General features: G+C 36.3%; 1 protein-coding gene across 13 annotated transcripts in view; it reads left to right on the forward strand.

Annotated features, from left to right (window-relative positions):
• Positions 1 to 24,489, forward strand: part of APC (APC regulator of WNT signaling pathway) — a 149,520-nt gene that overhangs the window by 117,275 nt on the left and 7,756 nt on the right. For 5 of the 13 annotated variants that reach the window (XM_043595387.1, XM_043595442.1, XM_043595400.1 and 2 more), the window contains 8 exons: positions 7,435 to 7,533; positions 10,797 to 11,175; positions 13,149 to 13,244; positions 14,540 to 14,593; positions 18,258 to 18,397; positions 18,946 to 19,023; positions 20,039 to 20,155; positions 22,943 to 23,157. In XM_043595387.1, the coding sequence (XP_043451322.1) occupies positions 7,435 to 7,533; positions 10,797 to 11,175; positions 13,149 to 13,244; positions 14,540 to 14,593; positions 18,258 to 18,397; positions 18,946 to 19,023; positions 20,039 to 20,155; positions 22,943 to 23,157 (1,178 nt within the window). The remainder of the gene's footprint in view (positions 1 to 7,434; positions 7,534 to 10,796; positions 11,176 to 13,148; positions 13,245 to 14,539; positions 14,594 to 18,257; positions 18,398 to 18,945; positions 19,024 to 20,038; positions 20,156 to 22,942; positions 23,158 to 24,489) is intronic. The other 8 variants (XM_043595451.1, XM_043595484.1, XM_043595461.1 and 5 more) reach the window with 3 other exon arrangements.

Below are 24,489 nucleotides of genomic sequence, written 5' to 3' on the forward strand. Positions count from 1 at the left end.
AAATTCTGTATTTCTGTTTTAGTCTGAAATGATTAGCATGAGTAGAGGGGTTTTTTTGAAAAATAAATGCTAAGCTGCATTTTGCTTATATATATGATTTGACCTAGTTGTTATTGCTTGCATTGAACAGATTTGCTCTTTCTCTAAGGCATTCTTTGAAAGGGATTATTTGCAAAGACATTTTTATGTTTTTAAAAATGATCATAAGGACTTTGTTATAATTCTTTTTTTCTTTTGTACCTTAACATTACATAAATCTGAAATCAAAATTTTATAATTGAAAAAAATGATACTAATGCTCATAAAAAGTAAAGAGACCTAGCTTAGTCATGTTTAACCATTATCACATCATTGCTAGCAAAATTGTGGAAGTCAACTTGATTTTTTTTGTTTAATGTCAAATGGTTGTCTTGTTATCCTGCCTTTAGTTTTCTATTAGAGTTTTATTGGAATGCATCCTCATAAGACAGAATTTTCCTTGGGGTGTTACGTATTCTCCACATTTTTTTCAATGAATATTTTTTTTGTTGTAAATGAGTGATTTTTTAAAATAGAATTTCACTAAGTTTTTAAAGATAATTTCCCTACTCATGATGTAAAATACTCCTTTAGTGTCTCTGGTTGTTTTTGAGGATACTATATTTTTAAAAAAGGAATGTATTAAAATTTAAAGCTTAAAATGTCTCATAATTATGTAAACTTATTTTACTGAGTTAAAAAAGAGATACTTCATTTTTAGTATTACTAATTACCATTATACTGGGGGAAAACTTCAGCTATAAATGGTAAACTGGGGCAAAAGAAATTATATTTATATTCTTTATATTTTGGGAATTATTCGGGAAGTTTATATTTTCCTCCACATATCTAGAAAGAAGAAAATTTTTATGTTCTTGACAGAAAAAAATTGTTTGCCTCGGATTAGACCACCTATTAATGCTTTGGATCATGTTCCAGTTATTATGTATTTTAAAGTCTCATTTATCAATAAGTTGTCTGTCCCATTTAAAATCTAATAACTGAGGGGTGCCTGGGTGGCTCAGTTGGTTAAGCATCTGACTCTTGATTTCAGCTCAGGTCATGATCTCACAGTTCATGAGTTCAAGAACCGATTTGGGCTCTGTGGTGACAGCTCGGAGCCTGCCTGTGATTTTCTCTCTCCCTCTCTGCTCCTTCCCTGCTTATGAGCATGCACTCTCTTGCTCTTTCTCAACATAAATAAACTTTAAAAATAATAATAATAATTGGATCCTTACCACACTTTTTATATCAGAATTAATTCTAAGTAGATTAGATTTCATGTCAAAAATCAAAATTAAAAATATAAAAAGATTAGAAAAAAATACATATAAAGATTAGAAAAATGTGGGTAGAATGATTATAATCATGAGGGAAATCATGAGGTAGGAAAACGGAAAAAATCAGTAGCTTTCACATAAAAATGTAAAACTCAAGTACACCATAAAATTATGGCAAGGTTACAAGACAAAAATTAAGATCTCATTATTTACAATTATTTATAACAAGAAAAAGTTACATTTCAAAATACATAAAGAGTATAAATTAATTAAAGATCATTAAAACATGAACAAATGACATGACATGAACAGGAACTAAAAAGAAAAATAAAATGACTTTTAAACATATGGAAAGGTCATCAGTTTCATAGTAATGATATATAAATATCAACTATAGCCAAAATAAGATTTTTTTTTTTTTGGATGCCATTGGGTAGACAAAGATCATTAACACTCAGTATTGATAATGGTAAGTTTATAGGCATTCTCATGTGTGAAATGGAACAACCTTTCTGAAAAGCAGTTTTGTAAATAAGCATCTAAATTTCTAGCTGTACCTGCCTTGTGGGTCATCATTGCAATATCTAACATTTTATGCTATGAGGTAATCATTCAAGAGTGTTCAGACATGTTTGAAGAGATTCATCATATTATTTGTAATAACAAAAATTAGAAATAAATGTATATTAATCAATAGGTAACTGAGTAAATTATCATTTGACTGAGATAAGTGGTTAAATGGCTCTGGAGTCAGCAGTCCCGGGATTAATCCCATTCCTCCGCTAACTAGCTGAGAGACTGATCTTGGACAAGTATAAACTCTGAGCTTCAGTGTTTCCTCTAGCAAAATAAGATGATATCGTTGTGAGAACTAAATGCGATATGTACTTAATACAGTTCTTGGTGGATAGACACTCATTAAACATAATAGCTTATTGTTGTTAATAACTAATAATTATGATTTTTTAAGTAAAATTATGTGCCAGATGTTATAGTAGACTGTGGAGAGATCGAATTGAAGAGGACAAACAATCCCAGGCCTCATAGAACCTATGTGGTACATGAAACATCCATACAAATGTTAGAAATGATAAATTAGATCTCTGCTTATATAGAGATTTTCTATTTCAGCCTTGCCTTTTCTAGTATATTTTTCATATTATAATCAGAGTGATCCTTCCAAAATACCTGCTTATATTGCTTATTTATTTAAACCTTTCAGTGGCTACCCACTGCCCAAAGAAGAAAATCCAAATTCTTTGTTGCCTGCTTTTTCAACATTATCGCTATATGCCCCCATTTCTCTACACTCCCTCAACTTCAGCTTCTTCGGGTCCTTGAGTATGTCCAGTCCTTCCACTCTCTGCCTGGAACTCTCCTCTGTTTCAGTTCACCAATATGTGTTCTACTCATCCTTCCCCTCAGTTTAAATGGCAGGCACTCTTCCAGGACATTTTCCTTGCTCCTGCCTCCCTAGAACTGATTAAGTGCTCTATCAGGTACTCTCTATTTCTGTTCTCACTGAATTTAGCACAATTTATTATAGGTTTAATTGTCTTCCTTTTTAAAATCCTTTAAGCTGAACTATATTGCCATTGCTCACCATTGTAACCGAACAAACTAACATAGTACTTGATAGACAGTAAATGTTTAAATGCTTACTGAGTTTGGGGCACCTGGATGGCACAGTTGGTTAAGCATCCAACTTTGGCTCAGGTCATGATCTCATGGTTCATGGGTTCGAGCCCCACGTCAGGCTCTGTGCTGACAGCTTGGAGCTTGCTTCAGATTCTGTGTGTCTCTCTGTCTGCCCCTCTCCTGTTTGTGCTCTGTGTCTCAAAAATAAATAAACATTAAAAAAATTAATGTTTACCGAGTATTAATACATGTTATTAATTTAGAAAAATAATTTTAATATTTTTTCTTAAAATAAGTAATCTTCCATACTGTACATATGTATATGTGTGTACGTGCATAGAAAAATGAAGGAATATTCAAAATGTTACCAATGATATCTCTAGTGTTGGGATTATGTTGTTTTTACTTTCATATTTACATTTTTATGTATTGTGTGAATTTTTTGTGATGAACATGAGATCTGTTAAAAACATTGAATCGGTGGCAAGTATTCATTCTTCAAATGGTGAATTTTGATATTGCCATAGATTCTGTGGTAAATATGATAAGACATTTGTTTGACAATATTAGCCATAGACTCTGCCACCAAATCGGTGTTTCTGTGGCACTAATATTGCTAATGTCATCTATTTGGTTACTTTTAGTCACTGTTTAAAACAATACTACAGCTACTCCAAATCCTGATGTAGCTGAGTGATCTATATCTGTGTGACTGTGATTCAATTAACCAAGATTCCTTTAACTATCTTAATAGGATCTATATACATGACAACCTCTTGGGATTTCTTTTTTTGTTTTATTATTTTGCTCCAGAAATAAAAACCATTGACAATAATTGAATATGAAAATCAGATCTTTGACTCTCTCAGGATCAAAGTAGCATGATGCAGCAAAGCTCCTATCCTTGCGGACTTATCCCTATCACTGTGTGAAGTACATTGTACACCCTCTCTCACTGGTTTCTGGCCCACATCCTTTCTGCCAGAATGATCTTTACAAAGATTTAATCACCTCGTTATAAAACCCTTTATTGGCTTCCTTGGTTCTTAGAATAAGATAACCCTTTATTAGGACCTGTATAATCTAGCTCTTACCAAACTTGTCAGCTTTACGTCACACTTTGCTCTTACCACTTCAGCCACACTGGCCTGTTAGTAGCTCATATTTATTGGGCTTCCTTTTCCTGGGCATCCTGTGCACAATCTATGCCCCTTCCAAATAGTACTCTTCTCATCCCATTTTACTCCATTAACATCAGTCCACGTGTCTTCGCGTTTAAGCATAACTTTCCCAAGAGGCTTGAACATACAAATCCCATTGTTATAGGCCATCCTAGGACGTTCTTCTTCTTTGAAGAAGACTACATTTGCAGTTTACATTTATTTGTGTGATTATTTTATTAGTATTGATTTCCCCCACTAGACTAAACTCCAGAAGGGCAAAGATTTTATCTAGTTTTGTCCATTTTTCATATCCTTATCCTAACAGTCCCTGGTAAATAGTAGATAACAGTAAATATATGTTAATTGGAAGGAAGATCTGGCATCCCTTCTAGAAATAGTGTTTCTTGATCTGTGATTAATCTCCCCTGGAAGTTAAATGGAAAGATGAAGTTAGAAGTAAATTATACAGGTCAGATCCCTGCTTGCTTAGTATATAACTGCATGTGTAATTCATTTATGAATTTGTTCTTAGCTTTTCTATTTAAAGTTTAGAACCAGATCTCTAGTGAGAGCCAGTAAGTAGTGATGAAGATCAGCCAAGACTGAGAAAGAAATGAAATGATAGGAGAACACTTTGCTGCTAATAAGCATTTTAAAACTTTTTACTATGCAAAACTTCAAACGTATACAGAGGCAGATAGAATAATAGAGTAACCCACATGTACCCTGTCTACCTTGCCCTCCCATTTTATTTTTGAAGACGATCTGGCATCATCGTTTCTTCCATAAATATTTCACTCTGTATTTCCAAAAGATAAGAACACTTTTTAAAAATATACAACTATTTGGGCACCTGGCTGGCTCAGCCAGTAGAGCATGTAACTCTTGATCTCAGGGTCTCAACTTCAAGCTCTCACATTGGGCATAGAGCTTACTTAAAAAAAAAAAAAAAAGCAAAATATATATATAACTATATTGCCATTATTACATTCCCAAAGGAACTAATAGTAATATATCGGATTATCCAGTCAGTATTCAAATTTGCAGTTGTTTCATAAATGTCATAATTTTTCACAATTTATTTGACTCTTTTCAGGTAAGGTTTGTGATTGGGTTTGGTTATAGTCTTCAAAGTCTTTTAATCTATAGTTTCCTTTTTTGTCTCTTGTTTTCTGGATGTTTATTTGTTAAAGAACCAAAGCTATTTGTTTTATACAGTTTTCCACAGTCTGGATTTTACTGATAACATCTCCATGGTATGTAGTTTGACATTTCTCTCTTATCTTCTGTATTTCCAGTAAATTGGTATTTGGATCTAGAGATAGAATTCGCCTTGGATTTTCAGTTGTTTTGTTTTGTTTTGTTTTGTTTTTGCAAGTCTTTTTCAGAGTGGCATTATGGTCTTCTCATCTTTAGTCAGGAAGCACATAATGTCTGGTTGTCTCTCTCTTTGTGATATTATCAGTAACTGGTACCTTATGCCCAGCTCCATTAATTCATTAGGGGTGCAAAATTAGCTGGAATACTTCTGTAAAGAGAAACTTCTTCTTATGTACTCTTTGATTACTACCACATACAATTTGTTTCTGCCTTCAAAAAGTTTACATTCTAGCTTTTCCTTTTGAAAGATTAAGAACTGCAACAGAATACTTGCCAATATTGCTATCTAGGTGGATGTTATTCTTATAATCATTATTTTTAATCATTAATGAATTGTGTTAGCTATGGCCTGTATTTTAATAGGTCCCACATATTTATCTGCAGCCCCAGATAAATATGTCCAGAGTTGCATCCTGGTTTTCACATGTCCATTTTTCCTGGGTGTCAGTATATTGAATGGTGATCTCACTTCCCACACTGAAACCTGTTATCTCTTCTGAGTTTTATGTATTTTTTAATACCAGCATTATCCATGCATTTATCCAAGCTCAGTGCCTCCACATTGTCCTTGGCTCCCAGTGTCTCTTTACTCACATCCAGTCAGTTAGCAAACCAATTGATTCTGTCCGCTACACATGCATATCCCCAGGGCACTCAGTCAGTTGAGAACCTGTATCAGGTTCTATGCTGAGCATGGAGCCTGCTTAAGATATTCTCTCTCTCTGTCTCTCTCACGCACGCTCTAATTATTTTTTAAAAAAAAATTTTTTTTTTTAAGGGGCGCCTGGGGGGCTCAGACGGTTAAGCATCTGACTCCGGCTCAGGTCATGATCTCGCGGTCCATGAGTTCGAGCCCCGCGTCGGGCTCTGTGCTGACAGCTCAGAGCCTGGAACCTGTTTCAGATTCTGTATCTCCCTCTCTCTCTGCCCCTCCCCTGCTCATGCTCTGTCTCTCTCTGTCTCAAAAATAAATAAACATTAAAATAAAAAAATTTTAAAAAAAAGGTTTTTTAATAGAGTATTCTCACTTCCTTACTTTGTGTCCTGCTCACTGCTCAGCTGTTAAAAATACCCTCTTCCTGATTTGCCATCTTTGAGCTCTGCATCCTGTCTTCTCATACTCTTTTAAAGGTATAATTCTGGTTGTGCCATCCTCCTGCCTAAAGTCTAGTGGCTCCACAACGTCCACGGTTTGAAAGCAACATGTTTAAAATGACTCATGAAACACTTAATAATTTAACCCAGTCTTTATCTCCCACCATACACCTTGTGCTCTGTCCACATTAAACAAATACTCCATGCTCTCATATTTATTACCTTTACACAGACTGTTCTATATGTCTCCCTACTCCAAGATTCTAGGCCTACCTTAAATGTTACTTTATGCAGCCTTTAATAGTTCCTTAGCAAGTAGTTGTTTCTTCCTGTTTTCCCTAAGTATTTTATGCATTTTTCTGCTGTGGTGCTTATAATATCACAGTGCAGTTATTTATTTTTTCATGTCTTTCTCCAGTGAGGTTTTAAGCAGTCCTCTCTATACTATGAGCTCCTGGAGAAGTTAGACTGAACCAAATTCCTAGTTAGTTTTGTGGTAATTTAGAGCATTTCATCAATCAATAAAGCTTTCTATCAATAAATGTTTATTTGACCAAATGTGGTTTCATCTGTTTTGATCTGTGAAAAAATACCACTCTTAGAATTTCTTCAGTGTTTGGTTACTTCCACACAGTAGTTTAACTTCTTTTGCAGCACATCTCCTTTTCTTCATTTTTGCCTTAAAACCTACTTAAGTTCACAGGTAAAAATACTCATCTTGAGTGTTAAAATGTCCACACTTTTAATTGTGTATTTAACTGTTTACCTTAAAGACAGTTCATTTGGTGCACCTTAACATGAAGTTAGCTCTGTTTGTTTATAATCTAGATCATTCTGTTCATAATTTGCTTAATTTCTAGGGTTCAGCTGCGCGAATGGATCATGAAACAGCCAGTGTTTTGAGTTCTAGTAGCACACACTCTGCTCCTCGAAGGCTGACAAGTCATCTGGGAACCAAGGTAACAGAAGATTACAAACTCTGGTCACTAATACTATGAGTACTTTGCTCTAAAACATTCTTCACTCATCTTTTAAATTCAGCTAGAGGACAGTTCTGGTTCCATCTCTTCTTAAAGAAACATCTTTTTATACAAGAGAGCACAAAGGAAAAAGGATTATAAAAACTGCCAAATTAGCTAGTTTTTTATTCTTTTTCAGCTGTATCGTGCACTTCTCTGCAAGTACTCTAAGCTCCAGCCACACTGGCTTCCTTGCTGCTTCCCACGCACTACCTGTCACTTTTCTGCCTCCATGACTTGCCTATGATGGCACACACATCCACTTTCTACACCACTACAAAATGACTGTCAGAATCCGAGGCAGCCTTTAGAGCCCTTCTTGGGCTTTACTTCTTTACAGAACATTTTCTGATTCCCAAGTTCCTCTCACCTCCCCTTGTGGTCTGTCTACCTCCTCGGGGTCACTGCAGTTTGCATGAAGTACTCTCTTTCTTTTTTTTTTTTTCCTTTTTTTTTTTTTTTCCTTTTTTTTTTTAATGTTTATTTGTTTGTTTTGAGAGAGAAAGAGAGAAAGCATGTGCAAGCAGGGGAAGGGAGAGAGAGAATCCCAAGCTGGCTCCATGCCGTCCACAGAGCCCAACAAGGGGCTCCATCTCATGAACCATGAGATTATGATCTGAGCTAAAATCAAGAGTCAGACACAGACTGAGCCACCTACATCCCCCTGCATGAAGTTCTCTTGGAAATAGGGACTTTTTTCCTTAATCTTTTGTAGCGTCTAGCACAGAACCTGCACATAAGGGTGTTTAATAAATATTCAGTGAATAGAAAAATTATCAAAATGGAATGTTACCCAGTGTTGGTAAGCTAGTTTTTTTAGAGTCTCTCAGATATTAGCAAGTATTTTAGGACTTTAGAATGGTATGTTTTAAAAAGAAAATAATTATTGTATTGTTGTCATCTCTATAAGTTGGCCAGAGTCTTTAATATTATATTGACAAAGATGAAATTCTAATTTAACTAAACAGTATATTTTTAGTTAAATCTCACTAATTCATTAACTGTTTTCACAGACTACTCTATGTATAATCTTTCTTTACTTTGACAATATAATGGCTCTTAGGAAAAGCATTACTGAAATAATGCTGATTTAAGAAATGAATTTAGAGTAGTCAGAGATAATTGTTAATATGAGATTTAATACTTTTAATAACTCAGAGCTGCTAATTGAGACCTCTGGTGTGCCAGTAACTGTGCTAGAAGTTATGTGTACATTTTCTCTAATCTCAAAAACACTGTGAGGTATTCTTGTCCCTCTTTTTTAAATAAGAAAACTGAAGCAAAAAAAGTTCAGGCAGCTGTTGCATATTTAAATTGGAATTCATCCCCAGATCTGTCCAACATCAATATGTAATTCTTACTATAAAGAAAATCTAATATTCAGCAGTACTACTGCATGAAAATCGGCAGCTAGAATACCATTTCCTGTTGAAGTAACTGGTGAATGATCATATTAAGACCTTACTACATTTTTTAATGCCAGCTACTGTCCTATACAGGTATTATTTGATTTAATCTTCACAGAGGAAATCTCGTTAGGTTAATATCTCCATTTTGCAATTGAGAAAACTGGTCTCAGAAATCAAATAACTTGGTAGTGTCACACAGCTCATTCCTAAGTAGTGGGGCCAAAATTTGAAAGCCCAGTTTTCCACGGTTCTCCCTTCCTAAAACTTTAATATCTAAAAGTAGTGTGTGTTCATGTATTTAGAGTTTCTTAGCCTCAGCATTGTTGACTGGATAATTCTTTATTACAAGATGTTAAGCAGTATCTCTGGTCTTTTATCTTTTAAATGCCCATAGCACTTTCTTTTGCAGTTGTGACACCAAAAAATGTTTCCAAAGCAAAGCATGTCCTAAGAGGGCCAAAATCACCCCTGATTAAGAACCACTGATTTGTAGAGATGATACATTCTTTATATAATAGCCTCGATTTTTACGTAATAGCTCTCACATTGAAATGAGGCTAACCACGGTGCAAGATAACTGGGTACTGTTTCTAGTCTAATCTACTTCTGAGCAAACCCTTAAAATTTGTTGTCAGAGAGTTATTGATGTTTACTGGTTGCTTTAAAAGAAAAAAATTGGTTAAGAAATCTGGCCTTGGAAGGGGCGCCTGGGTGCCTCAGTTGGTTAAGTGTCCCAACTTTGGCTCAGATCATGATCTCGCGGTTCGTGAGTTCAAGCCCTGCATCCGGCTCTGTGCTGACAGCTCAGAGCCTGCAACCTGCTTCGGATTCTGTCTCCCTCTTTGTCTGCCCCTCCCCCGCTCAGCCTCTGTCTCTCCCTCTCTCTCAAAAATAAACAAACATAAAAAAAAAAAAAAAAGAAAGAAACCTGGCCTTGGAGCACCTAGGTGGCTTAGTTGGTTGAGCGTCCAGCTTTTGATTTCGGCTCAGGTCATGAACTCATGATTCGTGAGATCAATCCCCGAGTCAGTCTCTCCCCTGAGCATGGAGCCTGCTTAAGATTCTCCCTCTCTCTCCCTCTTTCTCCTTCTCTCTCTCTCTCTCTTTCTCTCTCCCTCTATGTGCCTCTCCCCCTACTCTCACACACCCTCACTCTCTTTTTCAAAATAAATAAACTTAAAAAAAAAAAAAAAAGAATCCTGGCCTTCTACTCCCTATATGATCATGGCATTCTTCCTTTTATGGCAGAATATTTTTATATGTATAAGGGAGAAATGATATACTTTTAACAATATTATAATCTGGTAAAGGTTAGTGATTGTTGAAAACTAGTATGTAGTAAATAATAATTGTTGAAAAGTTTTCTATTTATTGATTATAGTTATAAATTAAAAGAAGTACAGTAAAATTGTAAATTGTACATTTAAATAAACCACATTCCTCATTTGTGTGTGTGTGTGTGTGTGTGTGTGTGTGTGAAATCATTTGATTGTCATTCATTATAGTCAATGGATTATTACCAGCTATTCCAGAAAAAGGGCAGTTTAAGTATGTAAGAAGCTACTCTCTCTTTCAACACTGTATGTCACCACTGCTTCTGTTTATTCATATAAACAAATCGGTGATGATTATATGGATTTTGAAATAATGCTCATTACTTCATCCTGGAAAGGGGTTTTGAGTTTTGTTTTTCTTTTTAATGAGTTACAATAAATATCCCATTCATCACTTCATTGGTGTTAGCATTTGGATATTAAAGTCATAATTTTGTTTCTAAACTCATTTGGCCCACAGGTGGAAATGGTGTATTCATTGTTATCAATGCTTGGTACTCATGATAAGGATGATATGTCGCGAACTTTGCTAGCTATGTCTAGCTCCCAAGACAGCTGTATATCCATGCGACAGTCTGGATGTCTTCCTCTCCTCATCCAGCTTTTACATGGCAATGACAAAGACTCTGTGTTGTTGGGAAATTCCCGGGGCAGTAAAGAGGCTCGGGCCAGGGCCAGTGCAGCACTTCACAACATCATTCACTCACAGCCTGATGACAAGAGAGGCAGGCGTGAAATCCGAGTCCTTCATCTTTTGGAACAGATACGAGCTTACTGTGAAACCTGTTGGGAGTGGCAGGAAGCCCATGAACAAGGCATGGACCAGGACAAAAATCCAAGTATGTTCCCTGTAGTGCATGTTACAAAGCAAATGTAAAGTTTTGTAAATGAAAATTTTTTAAGTTAGTATGTTGTCTTTATGAGTGGAATATGAGTGGGATATAAGAATGGGAAGTTCATAGTAGCCATCTACACTGCTAACATAGTTTAAAGCTTAAGTCTGTATTTTTCTAGAAAAAATTGAGCAAAGGGCAACCAAAAAAGTACAGGGAATCAAGAGATATATAGCCATAGCATCGTATATTTAGAAAGAACTTGAGCAATTATGTTTTTCCATCCCTTTCCTTTTATAGATTAAGCTCAAGAAAGTGACTTTATACAAGTTTATTCAGCAGTTAGTGACCACACCATAATCTTTACATTTGCATAACATTCTGTTCAGTGGATGCAGAGATATGTTATATCTGTTATGTTATTTGGCCCTCACAACAACCTTGTAGGAGGTAGGAAGGGAAAGTATTATCTCCATTTTACAGATAAAGAAACTGAGGCTCGGAGTGGCTAAAAGACTTGCCTGAAGCCTCATAGCTACTAAGTGGTAGAGTCAGGAACAGAGGCCAGATCTTCTGACTCTCAACCCAGTGCTCTTCCCACTGTACCATCCTACTTCAGGCCATGGGCCCCACTTACTGGGAGTGATCAGCCACCCAGCTCTTTGCTGAGGGAGAAACCCTGGGCAACCAACCCCTCTCCATCAGCAGGGAACATGGGAGTTGGGACCCTTGGGGACATAAGTTACTTCATTCCTGTAGCAAGAACCAAAAGCAGTAAGTATATAAGGTAAGATCTTCTTTTCACCTGGTAAGAAAACACACACACACACACACACACACACACACACACACAGAGGCACACAGGGTGGGGACTGTTGTAGTAACCTGTTGATTTAAGGATAAGGGGTGATGATGAGAACACCATCAATGAAGATTTAGCAGGGTTTTTTTAGCTTACGTATAAAGGTGAATGTATTTTAAATTTACAAATTTTCAAGAATGAGAAAATAGCAGAAATGGTCTTTTATATCTGTTTGTCCTAGGGATGAGGAAAACTAGTAAGATACTTTACTGAGAGAATATCGTCTTTATGGAATTGTTTTCTCTGGGCATCTACAATCATGTAACAACTTGTATTTTGTGATCTTAAGAATTGTTCTCAAAATGGTTAAATTAAATATTATTACTTCTGAAAAATAGACTTTTAAAATTTTGATTTCACATAATGAGTTTTGAAACTTTGTACATGGTATTAAATGTGAAGTCATATTTTCTTGGACGTCTCTTTAGATTTTTGTTTACTCTATATAGTAAGCTTTCTCTACTAGGTTCATACTGTATTTCTTCTTTTTTTTTTTTTTTTTTTTAAGTTTTTACTTACTTATTTTGAAAGAGAAAAGAAGGAGGGAAAGAGAGAGAGAGAAAGAATCCCAAGCAGGCTCCACACTGTCAGTGCAGAGCCTGATGGAGGGCTCAAACTCAAGAACTGTGGGTTCATGACCTGGGCCAAAACCAAGAGCCAGCCACTTAACCAACTGAGCCACCCAGGCGCCCTATACTGGATTTCTTTATTACATTTGTACACAGCTAAGTGTTTTTAACCCACACTCATGACAATAGTTTAAATAGAAATTATAACAAAACAACTTTATACCAAAGTGTTTTTATTCTTTTATATATTCAACATAATTTTAAATTATTATTTGAGTTATAGCATACACCTGCAAGAGACTTATACTAACAGATTTGGTTAAAGGCAGGTAAGTGGTAAATATTTTTCTGGAACCAAGAAAAACCCTTTACTCATATTTTCTTTTCCATGTTTGTCATATTTATTCATCTATTCAGCAAATATTTGTTGATCTACTAAACTACTATGCATTAGGGATATTAGTCTTGTTTTTTTTTATTAAGTATAATAAACATTATTGCTTTTGAGAAAACAAAGCATTATGTTTTGTATCAATTTTATTTTTCAGTGCCAGCTCCTGTTGAACATCAGATCTGTCCTGCTGTGTGTGTTCTAATGAAACTTTCATTTGATGAAGAACATAGACATGCAATGAATGAACTTGGTAAGACAAAAATGTTTCTTAATGCCGTAGAAGAAACCAACATTTTTCATCATCGTTGGAGTATAATGCCACACGTTTCTATTACCACCTGCTTCCTCCTTGTAGGAAATGATTATACTCTGGTTTCCGGAGGGGGAAAAAAAAAGGTTTTTAATGATAGGCACTGCTACCTTGTTTAAACTAACTTGACTTTTCAAAATCTTAGCCAGCAGTTAGCAGAACTACTAACTGGGCTACTCCTTGCCCCTGTTGCCATAGTAGACCCTATGTGATGAGGAGGGTAATTTAAATTATTTTGAAATGTGGAGCTAGGTGATTGTTCTTGAACTCAGTCACTTCTCATGGACACCAGAAGAAATTATTATTAAAATTCTCATTTATCTTCGTGGTTACCAACACTTTGCTGGATTCTCATGATAAGCAGCATAATATCTCTGAAACTGGTTAATGAAGAAAAGCATTATGGTCTAATTTAAGTTAGAAATATTCCACTAGTTTTGGAAGGATTACTCTTTTGTGTATGTGTTATCACACACTCTAAACCTTTTATAACCTGCATTTTTGTGCACCCCATTTTTCATGTAACGGTTTTTCTTTGATTTCTAGGTTCATTTTGCACATGTGGTATTTATAATTGCATCATGCTGAGCCATCTCATGTGAACTGGATCTCTAGTCGTGCCACAAGCAAGAACCGTACACTGAGTTCCCATCTTAGTGTAGCTGTGCCCTTGCTTTTCATGCTGTTTATTTTACATTACACTCCAGCCCCCACTTTGTATTCCTACCACCCTCATCATTGTCATTCATCATTTATCTTAAAAGTCACAAAGTCATGAGACTCTTAAACACAGAGAACCTAAATGGCCAAAAATGAGTGTTGTCTCCTTCAGAGTCATCACTTTGGGGGGCTGTGTACTTTGTGAGCTCAGGCCTGTCCTCCAGCCATGCTTTTCTTCCCACAGGCCCTTGCAGTTGGCCCATCTGATTCTCTTTCCTTCCCCCACCCCCAGCCTCCCATGGAACTGAGTGTGGTCTTATGAGTTTGCCCCTCCTTACTGCAATCTCAGCATTTGTGAAAATTTTACATTTGAGTGTTTTTTTAATGCTAGTAATTATGGGAAGGGGATAAAAATCATGAATAAACAAGAAAACTAATCCAATTTTAAACTACTACAAAGGTTTTCCTGTAAATGTCCCTGTGTTCCAATGAACTGTAGATTAGGACTGACACATTGATCATCTGAATTTCAAAGTAAAACCTAGACTCAGTATTTGTTCCTCTTCCTTCTTCAGGTAGGAAGGCTACCCGGGGCATTTCATCACAGGAGCTAGGGCAGGGGCTTGCAGGTGAGGAGCAGGATGGGGCCTCTGGGGGTGTGACTGTTGGCACAGAGCCACAGGGGGTTACCTTCTTCTCATTCCTAGCCTCTAAATTTGTACGAAGCAAAAGAAAGATCAAGGTTTGTGGATTGTGCGGAGATGGAGTAATTAAGCACAAGGTAATCTGATAGTGAGGGATAAGGAGGAAAGAAGTCCCAAATAGATGAAGGGACATTCTAAAGCCCAGTCTGCTGGGACTGTCATTAGTACATAGAAGATTCTACAACTTACCCAGGTCATTTAGGTTTGCATCAATTAGTATCACAGGTTTTAGACTATAGTATCAGTGATATATACATTGATTAAATGCCCACTCTGTCCTAGAAACCATGCCAGGCCCTGGAGGTAAAAATGATGAAGATATGGTTCTGACTTTCAAGGAACTCATGGCTTATTTGTATTAGTATTTCCAAAACTAGATCATAATAATCACCAGAGGTATTTGTCAAACCATATAGATTCCCTGGCCCTGTAGCAGGCTTAGTAAAACAGTATCTCCAGAGGGGGTACCCAGGAATCATGTAATAAGTGACCCAGGTGATTCTCATGATAAGGAAATTTTGTGAAACACCAATATATAGAATATTTATGTTGAGTCCCTAATGTTTACTTTAGAATGAGACGTTTCATGCTAGTGTTGATATCTAAACCCAAGGAAAAGGAAAAAATACACCTTTTAAAACTAAGAATCATCTTTCTATTATCTTTTTTTAATATAAGTCTAAATTAAGGATTCTGTTGAATGGTTTCTTTTGAAACCATTGGTCCTCTATTAGCTTTAAGGTTATGAGGTACCACATTGGATTATATTTGGTCCATCTGGACCCCTTTTTTAAAACACAGACACTGAGCAGAATGTGAAAAAAATTATGCTTATCATCTTTGCATTACCTTGAAAAAGCCTAAGTTTTCTTAGGGCATCTATTTTTTATTCTATCAGTCATGAATTCACATCATATTTTTGTGAATCCATTTATAGTTTTCATATATATATTCATTGCCTTAAAATTTACAGAAATTTTTTTTTCATTTGCCTGAAATCGTAAAAGATTCTCTCTTTTATCTGATATCCTAAAATTTATTGAATGTTCCTTTTTCTTCATGGTGTTGCTGATATTGACAATATCCTTCTTTAATCATTGTTTTCAGAATCCAGTCCTGAGTTTTTTAATTCTTCCGTTCAAAAAAATTCTTTGTTCATTTAGTGCCTTCTTGAGACCTTCTTTATTAGATCATTTCACTTTCTTAAGAAAGTGTCACAGATACTGATATAGCAGGCAGGATTTCATATAGTCACAAAGCATAGTATGTTTTGTTTTGGTATTGATAGCCTGCTCTGTAATGCTGGACATCTTGGTGATCTTATCAGTATATAGGGCCATAGTCTTCAATTCATCAGTCACTCCCATTTCCATTTCCTGAGTCAGAACTCTCACTTCTTCTACTGGCTCCTTCTAATAGTAAGCTCCTTAATACTTTACTCAAGTATTAAATGGTAGAAATTCCTCAGAGTTCTGTTGTAGGTTTTCTTCGTCTCTCCCTAGGCAGTATCTTCCAGTCCATGGCTTCATTTACAGTGTTTTTCAGATTTACATCTTAATCTGAGTTTGAGACACATTATCAAATCATTCATCTGACATCTTCATTTAGATGGTTTTTCAGACATTTTTAACTCAACTGCCCCAACTGAATTTGTTATCTCCTTCATCCCCAAATCTCTGTCTCTTCCAGGGTTCTTTTTCCCAGAAAATGGCATGCCAGCCAACCCAGTTGCTCAGGAGACAATCTCGGGAGACATCCATGACTGTCTCCTCCTTATCCCCTACATTTAGTAACTGAGTACTTTCATTCTGCTTCTTAAATCTGTCTCATCACTGCTCTCCTTTTCATCTCCAGTTCAAGCCACTGTCGTCTCTTCTGTTCTGCAGTTCTTTGTCTTATTTGTCTCCACACGTCCAATTGTAATCCATTATGCACCTTGCAACCATAGGAGTCTGTTTAGAGCACACATTTAATTACTCCTCCTGTCTGAAATCCTTGGTGTGACATATAAAGTCTTGCATGATGTCTCCACCCATTTTTATAGCCTCATCTTGTGACCGTCTCCTTGTTGCTAATTTAAGGTTCAGGGGCTCTTGCACTTACTGTTTCATCTGCCTAAAATGCTTTTGTATTATTCCTGTCCCAGCCATTTTAGATACTCATTCATCCTTTAAGTCTTAAACTTTATTTCCTCAGCCTTTTTCTCGATCCTCCCAGTCTAGGTTAAATCCACATATTACCTTGACCTGTGCTTCTTCACAGTCCATTTTACCTTAATTAATTGTTCAGTGTCTGCCTTTCCTCTAATCTATAAGCTCCATAAAGATAGTGACGGTATTTTGTTCACTGGCTATGTATTTTTCCATCATCATGAGTGGTTGGAGGAAAACCTTCCTAAATATGGTTTGGATTTTCCTTAACCAAATTAATTTTCACTTATCTATGTTCAAACTCATCTGTCATTACTGCTAGTCATAAAGATTTGCACCAGCCTTCCTACAGTTAATTCCCCTGGCTTGGAATTCTTGACTCCAGTTAGAACTTCTACAAACTTGCAGATTCCTCTACATACTGACCCTTCTAAATCATTTACAAAAATACTAAATGTACAGGTCCTCTTTCAGATTAATAACCTGACTGTTAAGACTTAGAATTTCCAAGAATTGCCTGTTTATATTCATCCTCTTTTTTTCTAAGCCACTTCTCTGTGACAAAACAACATCCCTAGTCCCATGATGATTAACATTGATGATGAATAATATTTTGAATAGCCTCCATATGCATTTTTATTTTTATTCACCTGCTCACCATTTTGCTTTACCTTTTTTATTTTGTTCTGTTTTGTTACTACCCCTTCCTTTATGTCTTTCCCTTTCCTTTTCCTTCATTTTTCTCCTTGCCTTCCTAGTGTTGACCATTGTGGGTCAAGCATACCCAGTGGTGGGAATCACAGAGAAAAAAATACTCAATTCTAGTGTAGTTGGTATTTGACACTTGAAAGTATCAAAGAAAAGTAAGAAAAATTTTTAAATATATAAATATATATGTAGTTTTATAGAACTTATTAAGTTGAACAGATAATTATTTTTCATAAAAAAAAAAAGCTTTGCTTCATGCCGTTTTATTTAGAAATCTCAGGATTCCTAAGGATAATTCTTTGGCAAACCAAAAACATTAATTAGGCCATAGTGTATAACATTGAAGAATGTTTGTAAAGTTCTAATAATAAAAGTAAGTTACCTTTTTCTGCCTTCATGCGGGAAGATCTAGTGTTAGAAAGTAGCCTTCTTCATCAATGAGAAGATACAGTGTGTGTGTAGTAAATAGAGTATAATTGCTCACTTCACTAATGAAAGGGTTTGAAGGGTGGAGAAAACTGGCAGAAAATGGAGTAATTATCATTTGTACTTTATGAGTGTATTTCACAAAAGTTCTTTATAACAGTTTTTATAGCTTGTAGTTCTAAAGACATACTTAAACCATATATTCTCATTCTTTGAGATTTTTTCCTAGTAATTAGTTTTTAAATTTGGTATTACTTGTTTTATTTTAGATTATTGTCTTTTTCCTCTTGCCCTTTTGAAATTAGGGGGACTACAGGCCATTGCAGAATTATTGCAGGTGGACTGTGAAATGTATGGGCTAACTAATGACCACTACAGTATTACATTAAGACGATATGCTGGAATGGCTTTGACAAACTTGACTTTTGGAGATGTAGCCAACAAGGTATGTTTTAGAAGATCGTTTCTTAAGATCTCTCTGGTATGAGTTAGTTTCATACAAACTACCTTTCACTAATTTTCTTTTTTTCCTTTCCTCATTAGACATTCACTAATAAAAAACCTGAACTTCACACACCACTGCATATTCTTACTCATTACGTTGTCTTACACCTAAACAAAGGCAAAACATGGAACACAGTAGTGGATTTATGTAATTGCATTTAAAATACTGTTCCTAGGAATGAGAGCAAAAATCTGAAAATCCTGATGACGTATGCAAGTGTACACATATATTGGTTCCGTCCAAATAAGAGACTTGACTTTAAAACCCTTTGCTTATTATTTCTTATCATTTATTCATTTTATTTCTCCAGTATATACTAAGAGAAGAACTGATAGCAAAAGACTTATGTAATCTGGTTTTACATCTTTTATGGGTAAAATATTAGGATGATTAAAATGAGACCGTTAAAACTGGATTTGAAGTTTATTAGACAAAAATAAAGCACAGCTTCATTTTGCCTTGTTACTGTTCCATTTCTAATTTTACAGGCTACACTCTGCTCTATGAAAGGCTGCATGAGAGCACTTGTGGCCCAACTAAAATCTGAAAGTGAAGACTTACAGCAGGTACTAGTTAGAATCACAAATGTTTTTTGGGGATATTTGTGGGTTAATATCATGATTTAGATTAATTTAAGCTTTGGCTCAATATTCAGTGTCTCATGTTTCAATTATGGTTACATTAATACCAGAATAAAGGAAAATAATTATATTGTAGGAATTCCTTTTGGCACCATATTAGCATTTAGGAGGAATTTCTTTATTAGTAGATTTCTACTCTTAACAGTAGCATTAAGGGGCGCCTAGGTGGCTCAGGTGGTTAAGCACCCGACTTCGGCTCAGGTCATGATCTTGTAATTTGTGGGTTCAAGCCCCGCATTGGACCCTGTGCTGACAGCTCAGAGCCTGGAGCCTACTTCAGATTCTGTGTCTTCCCTCTCTCTCTGCCCCTCTCCCACTTGCATTCTGTCTCTCTCTCAAAAATAAATATTTTTAAAAACTTTAAAAACAAAAGCGGTTAGAGTGGAAGAGAGCCAAAGCATAAGAGACTCTTAAAAACTGAGAACAAACTGAAGGTTGATGGGGGGTGGGAGGGAGGGGAGGGTGGGTGATGGGTATTGAGGGCACCTTCTGGGATGAGCACTGGGTGTTGTATGGAAACCAATTTGACAATAAACTTCATATATTGAAAAAAATTAAATAAATAAAATATAAATAAATAATAAATAAATAAATAAATAAATAAATAAATAAATACTTTAAAAACAAACCAAAAAAAAAGCATTAAAAACAAAACAACTATAGAGGCACCTGGGTGGCTCAGTTAGTTGAACATCCCGGCTCTTGATTTCAGCTCAGGTCATGATTCGAGGGTCATGGATCAAGCCCCAGGTTGGGCTCTGAGCTGAGCATGGAGCCTGCTTAAGATTCTCTCTTTCTCTCTCTCTCTCTCTCTCTCTCAACCCCCCTCCCCCTTCCCACCCCTCTCCCCCACTGGCACTCCTGCTCTCTCACTCTAAAAGAGAACAAAACTATAAATTATTTTATATTCAAATTATTCTAAAATTGATTTCATTTGCAGGTTATTGCAAGTGTTTTGAGGAATTTGTCTTGGCGAGCAGATGTAAATAGTAAAAAGACATTGCGCGAAGTTGGAAGTGTGAAAGCATTAATGGAATGTGCTTTGGAAGTTAAAAAGGTACCTTTGAAAACATTTAATATTCTCATTCGGATTTTCATCTTTGGTTACTTTTTCCCATCCCTGAGATTCCTTAATTCGTGACCCGCTTATCTCATCAGTTCTTATTCTTAGACTGCTCTAAACTCCTACTAAAGTATTAAGATGGAAAATATTGTACAAAGTGTCCTAGGGTAAGTCAGGGTTTTTCAGATTTGACACTGTTGGCATCTTGGACCTGATAATTGTTTGTTTTAAGGGACTGACCTGTGCCTTGTATGGTGTTTTGCAGCATATTTGGCCTTTGTCCATTAGATACCAATACACTTCCCCTCAGTCATGACAGTCAAAAATGTCTCCAGATATTACCAGATGTGCCCCAGAGGGTCAAAGGGAAAGAATCATCCCCAGTGGAGAATCACTGTGTACGTAGTGTTAGTGTTACTCTGTGCTCTCCAGAGTCCTCAGTTTTGACAGTCACCCTATCAAGAGGTGATAAGACCCAAGGGCAAGGAATTCCTCAAATAACAGTTTGTTTACAAAAGGAAATATCACCAGATGGCATATCTACTTCATAAACTAAGCTAATTTAAAAAGAAAAGCTTAAACTTGAAATCTGGGACTAAGCAGGCTTCCTTTCACCCAACCATTCCCCCTGGACCCACAGCCTACATTATTTTTCTTCAAAATGTCCTTTTCTGAGAAGATAAAGAATTTGGGGGTTTTGTTTATTTATTTGTGTATGTATTTTTGTGAAATTATACCAGGAAAACCCAAGAAAATCAACTGAAATATAATTAGAAATAAGAAAAGTATTCAATTAAAAAACTGGTTATAACAATAATATTCAAATATACTTAGGGTCTGCATAAAAAATACCATTAAAACGCTCTTGAAATAGCAAAACACTTGTATTTCTTACAGGGAGGAACATATACAAATGGCCAAGAAGCACTTAAAAAGATACTCAACATCATTAGTCCTGAGGAAAATATAAATTAAAACTAGTGAGATACCATTACATATATTGGTTAAAATGTAAAAGATTAACCAAGTGTTGTCTAGGATGTTAAGCAGCTGGAATTCTCATACACTGCTGGTGGGAATGTAAAATGGTATATACCACTTTGAAGAACATTTGGCAGTGTTTTAAAGTTAAACATATACCAACCATACAACCCAGCCATTCCAGTTCTAAGTGTTTACCAAAGAGAAACAACCTCTGTTCACACAAAATCTTAAACACAGATGTTGTCAGCAATTTTGATAGCCAAAAACTAGACATAACTCTAAAGTATATCAACAGGTGAATGGGTAAAGAAGTTATGGAATGTCCACAATGGAATACTATTTGGCTATTTAAAAAATGAACTACTAGGGTGCCTGGGTGGCTCATTTGGTTAAGCATCCGACTTTGGCTCAGGTCATGACCTCTCGGGCCCCGCGCTGGGCTCTGTGCTGACAGCTCAGAGCCTGGAGCCTGCTTCAGATTCTGTGGCTCCTTCTCTCTCTGTCCCTCCCCTGCTCGTGCTCTCTCTCTCTCTCTCTCTCAAAAATAAACATTTAAAAAAATGTTTTTTAATAAACCATTGACACATGCAATAATCTATAATGACAGAAACAGATCAGTAGTTGCTTGGGGCTGGCAGTGGATTACAATAAGATACCAGGAAATTTAGAGCATTGATATGTTTGTTATATACAACTTGCTGTTTTTATTTAATATTAAATCTTAAACATCTTTCCATGTCAGTATATAGAGGGTTTTTTCTGGGTTTTGTTATCATGAAATGTCATCTTTTCAGAATGCACACCAATTCCGTCTCATAGTCTAATATGAGCTCTTATCAGGGTTGCCTGGATGACTTAGTCGGTAAAGCATCCGACTTCAGCTCAGGTCATGATCTCACAGTCCATGAGTTCAAGCCCTGCGTCAGGCTCTGTGCTATCAACTCAGAGCCTGGAGCCTGCTTCAGATTCTGTGTCCCCTTCTCTCTGCCTCTTACCTGCTCACACTCTGTTTCTCTGTCTCTCTCTCTCAAAAGTAAATAAGCGTTAAAAAATTTAACATGAGCTCTTGCAAGATATGTGTGTACCATCTAAACACATAGAATAAAGTTCACAAAGGTCATTAGTTTAGTATTGTGTTCTGCTTGTTCTATGGGGACATCACTTAAGTTCCATTTGGTATTTTATGAAAGTTGTCCTAAATGAAGAGTTCCTAATACTTTGCCCATGAGGGGCAAGGAGCAGGGGAGTTGTGCAATAATAATAACAACTTACTCAAGGTGTGCTGGGGTGGCCCAGTCGGTTGAGTGTCCAACTCTTGATTTCTGCTCAGGTCATGATCCCAGGGTCAGGGGATCAAGCCCCACGTCAGGCTCTGCAGTGAGTGTGGAGCCTGCTTGGGATTCTCTCTTTCTCTCCTCTGCCCCTGTCCCCTGCTCACACTTTCTCTCTCTCTTTAAAAAAATTAAATTAGGGGCGCCTGGGTGGCGCAGTCGGTTAAGCGTCCGACTTCAGCCAGGTCACGATCTCACGGTCCGTGAGTTCGAGCCCCGCGTCGGGCTCTGGGCTGATGGCTCAGAGCCTGGAGCCTGCTTCCGATTCTATGTCTCCCTCTCTCTCTCTGCCCCTCCCCCGTTCATGCTCTGTCTCTCTCTGTCCCAAAAATAAATAAACGTTGAAAAAAAAATTTTTTTTTTAAATTAAATTTAAAAAATTAACAACTTAATAGAAGTAAACACAGAAGTTGGAAGAGGCACATTCCAACTCTAATTAGATGACACATGTTCTATTTCTTAATAGGAATCAACTCTCAAAAGCGTATTGAGTGCCTTATGGAATTTGTCAGCACATTGCACTGAGAATAAAGCTGATATATGTGCTGTAGATGGTGCGCTTGCATTTCTGGTTGGCACTCTCACTTACCGAAGCCAGACAAATACTTTAGCCATTATTGAAAGTGGAGGTGGAATATTACGGAACGTGTCCAGCTTGATAGCTACAAACGAGGACCACAGGTAAGTTTTACATTACTTTTAAATGAATTAGTGTAGAATTCTTACCCTTAAAAAGACCCAGTTGTAAGTAGTGTTTTGTTTAATTGTGCAGGTTCTAAGCCAAATTGTATTTATTCTAACAAAAGTTTATAGTATCACAAAGATGTGTACAAGTAAATAAATGACACTTAAAAGGTATAACCCATACGTAGGGGAAAAAAAGTTACAAATACTACAAAGAACAAAATCTCATTGTATATGTTAGTATGGCATAAAGGAGTATAAGGTTTATAAAGAACAAAACTTAGGTGTATAATCCAGAGAACACAGTAGTTCATGTCTTTCTAACGGTGTCTTAATAATCATAATGTCATTTAACCAACAACCACTTATCTAACTAGGGCTGTGAAACCTAAGAAAGTATCTGAGATACAAGGCACACATTTTCAGAACTTAGGCTCTGTATTTTGTCAACAAAAATATGGGTATCTTTCACAGCATATTTATTTATTTATTATCCAGTATTGCTTCCCATTTTCAGAAAGTCCAGGAGGTGCTTTTAGTAACAGTACTTGTAAAGAATGTGAACATCTTCTCTTTAGGTTTTTGATGCACAGACTAACAAGCCTTATAGCCCTTTCTGCTATGCAAAGAAGACCTCTTAAATTCAGTAAGCACTCAGCTGTTTGCTGGACTGCTGAGAGAACTGTCATGTTAAGGCTCACTGCACACCCTTGCCAATCAATTTTAAAGCCCTCTAAAGTTGAACATGCTGTCATTAAACTTCAGTTTACCGTGCATTAAACAAGCTATAGCTCTTTCAAGTCCCAAAGTTCTCAACCTTTGGGACTCTCAACCTTTGTTTTAAAGTTACCTTTAAATTTCCAAAACCTTTCATTAGAAATAACAAACTACGTGCACAGTTTGACAGCACATTTGTAAGGGGGATGGCAGTACCACAGACTCAATCCAGGAACATAGAGGTTATTCTAAAATGTCAGTTTGCCGGCCTAGGAGCTTACATAAAGCTTACAGTTTTATGACTATATAAAGATCCATCGATCGATTCTTCCACGTCTTCCACCACGTCTTATTAGTCGACATTGTGGCACCCATCCATAGATTAAGTTACCACAAAGTCCCTGTTTAGCATAAGATTTCATGATACATTTATTGTGGAACTCTATGACCATATAAACAAGGCAGATGTGTCTGCTCAGGCAAAAATTTTAAAGGCTATTGGGTAAGAATAGGAAATACAGAATGTGTTAAAATTAACACTTCTTTTAGTCTGACAGATGAGTATTTTTAAACAATAAACATTAAATGAACTAGGAACAAATGGAGATGTGA

Source organism: Prionailurus bengalensis, chromosome A1 (genome assembly GCF_016509475.1).
Source record: "Prionailurus bengalensis isolate Pbe53 chromosome A1, Fcat_Pben_1.1_paternal_pri, whole genome shotgun sequence".
In the NCBI taxonomy this organism is placed as follows: domain Eukaryota; kingdom Metazoa; phylum Chordata; class Mammalia; order Carnivora; family Felidae; genus Prionailurus; species Prionailurus bengalensis.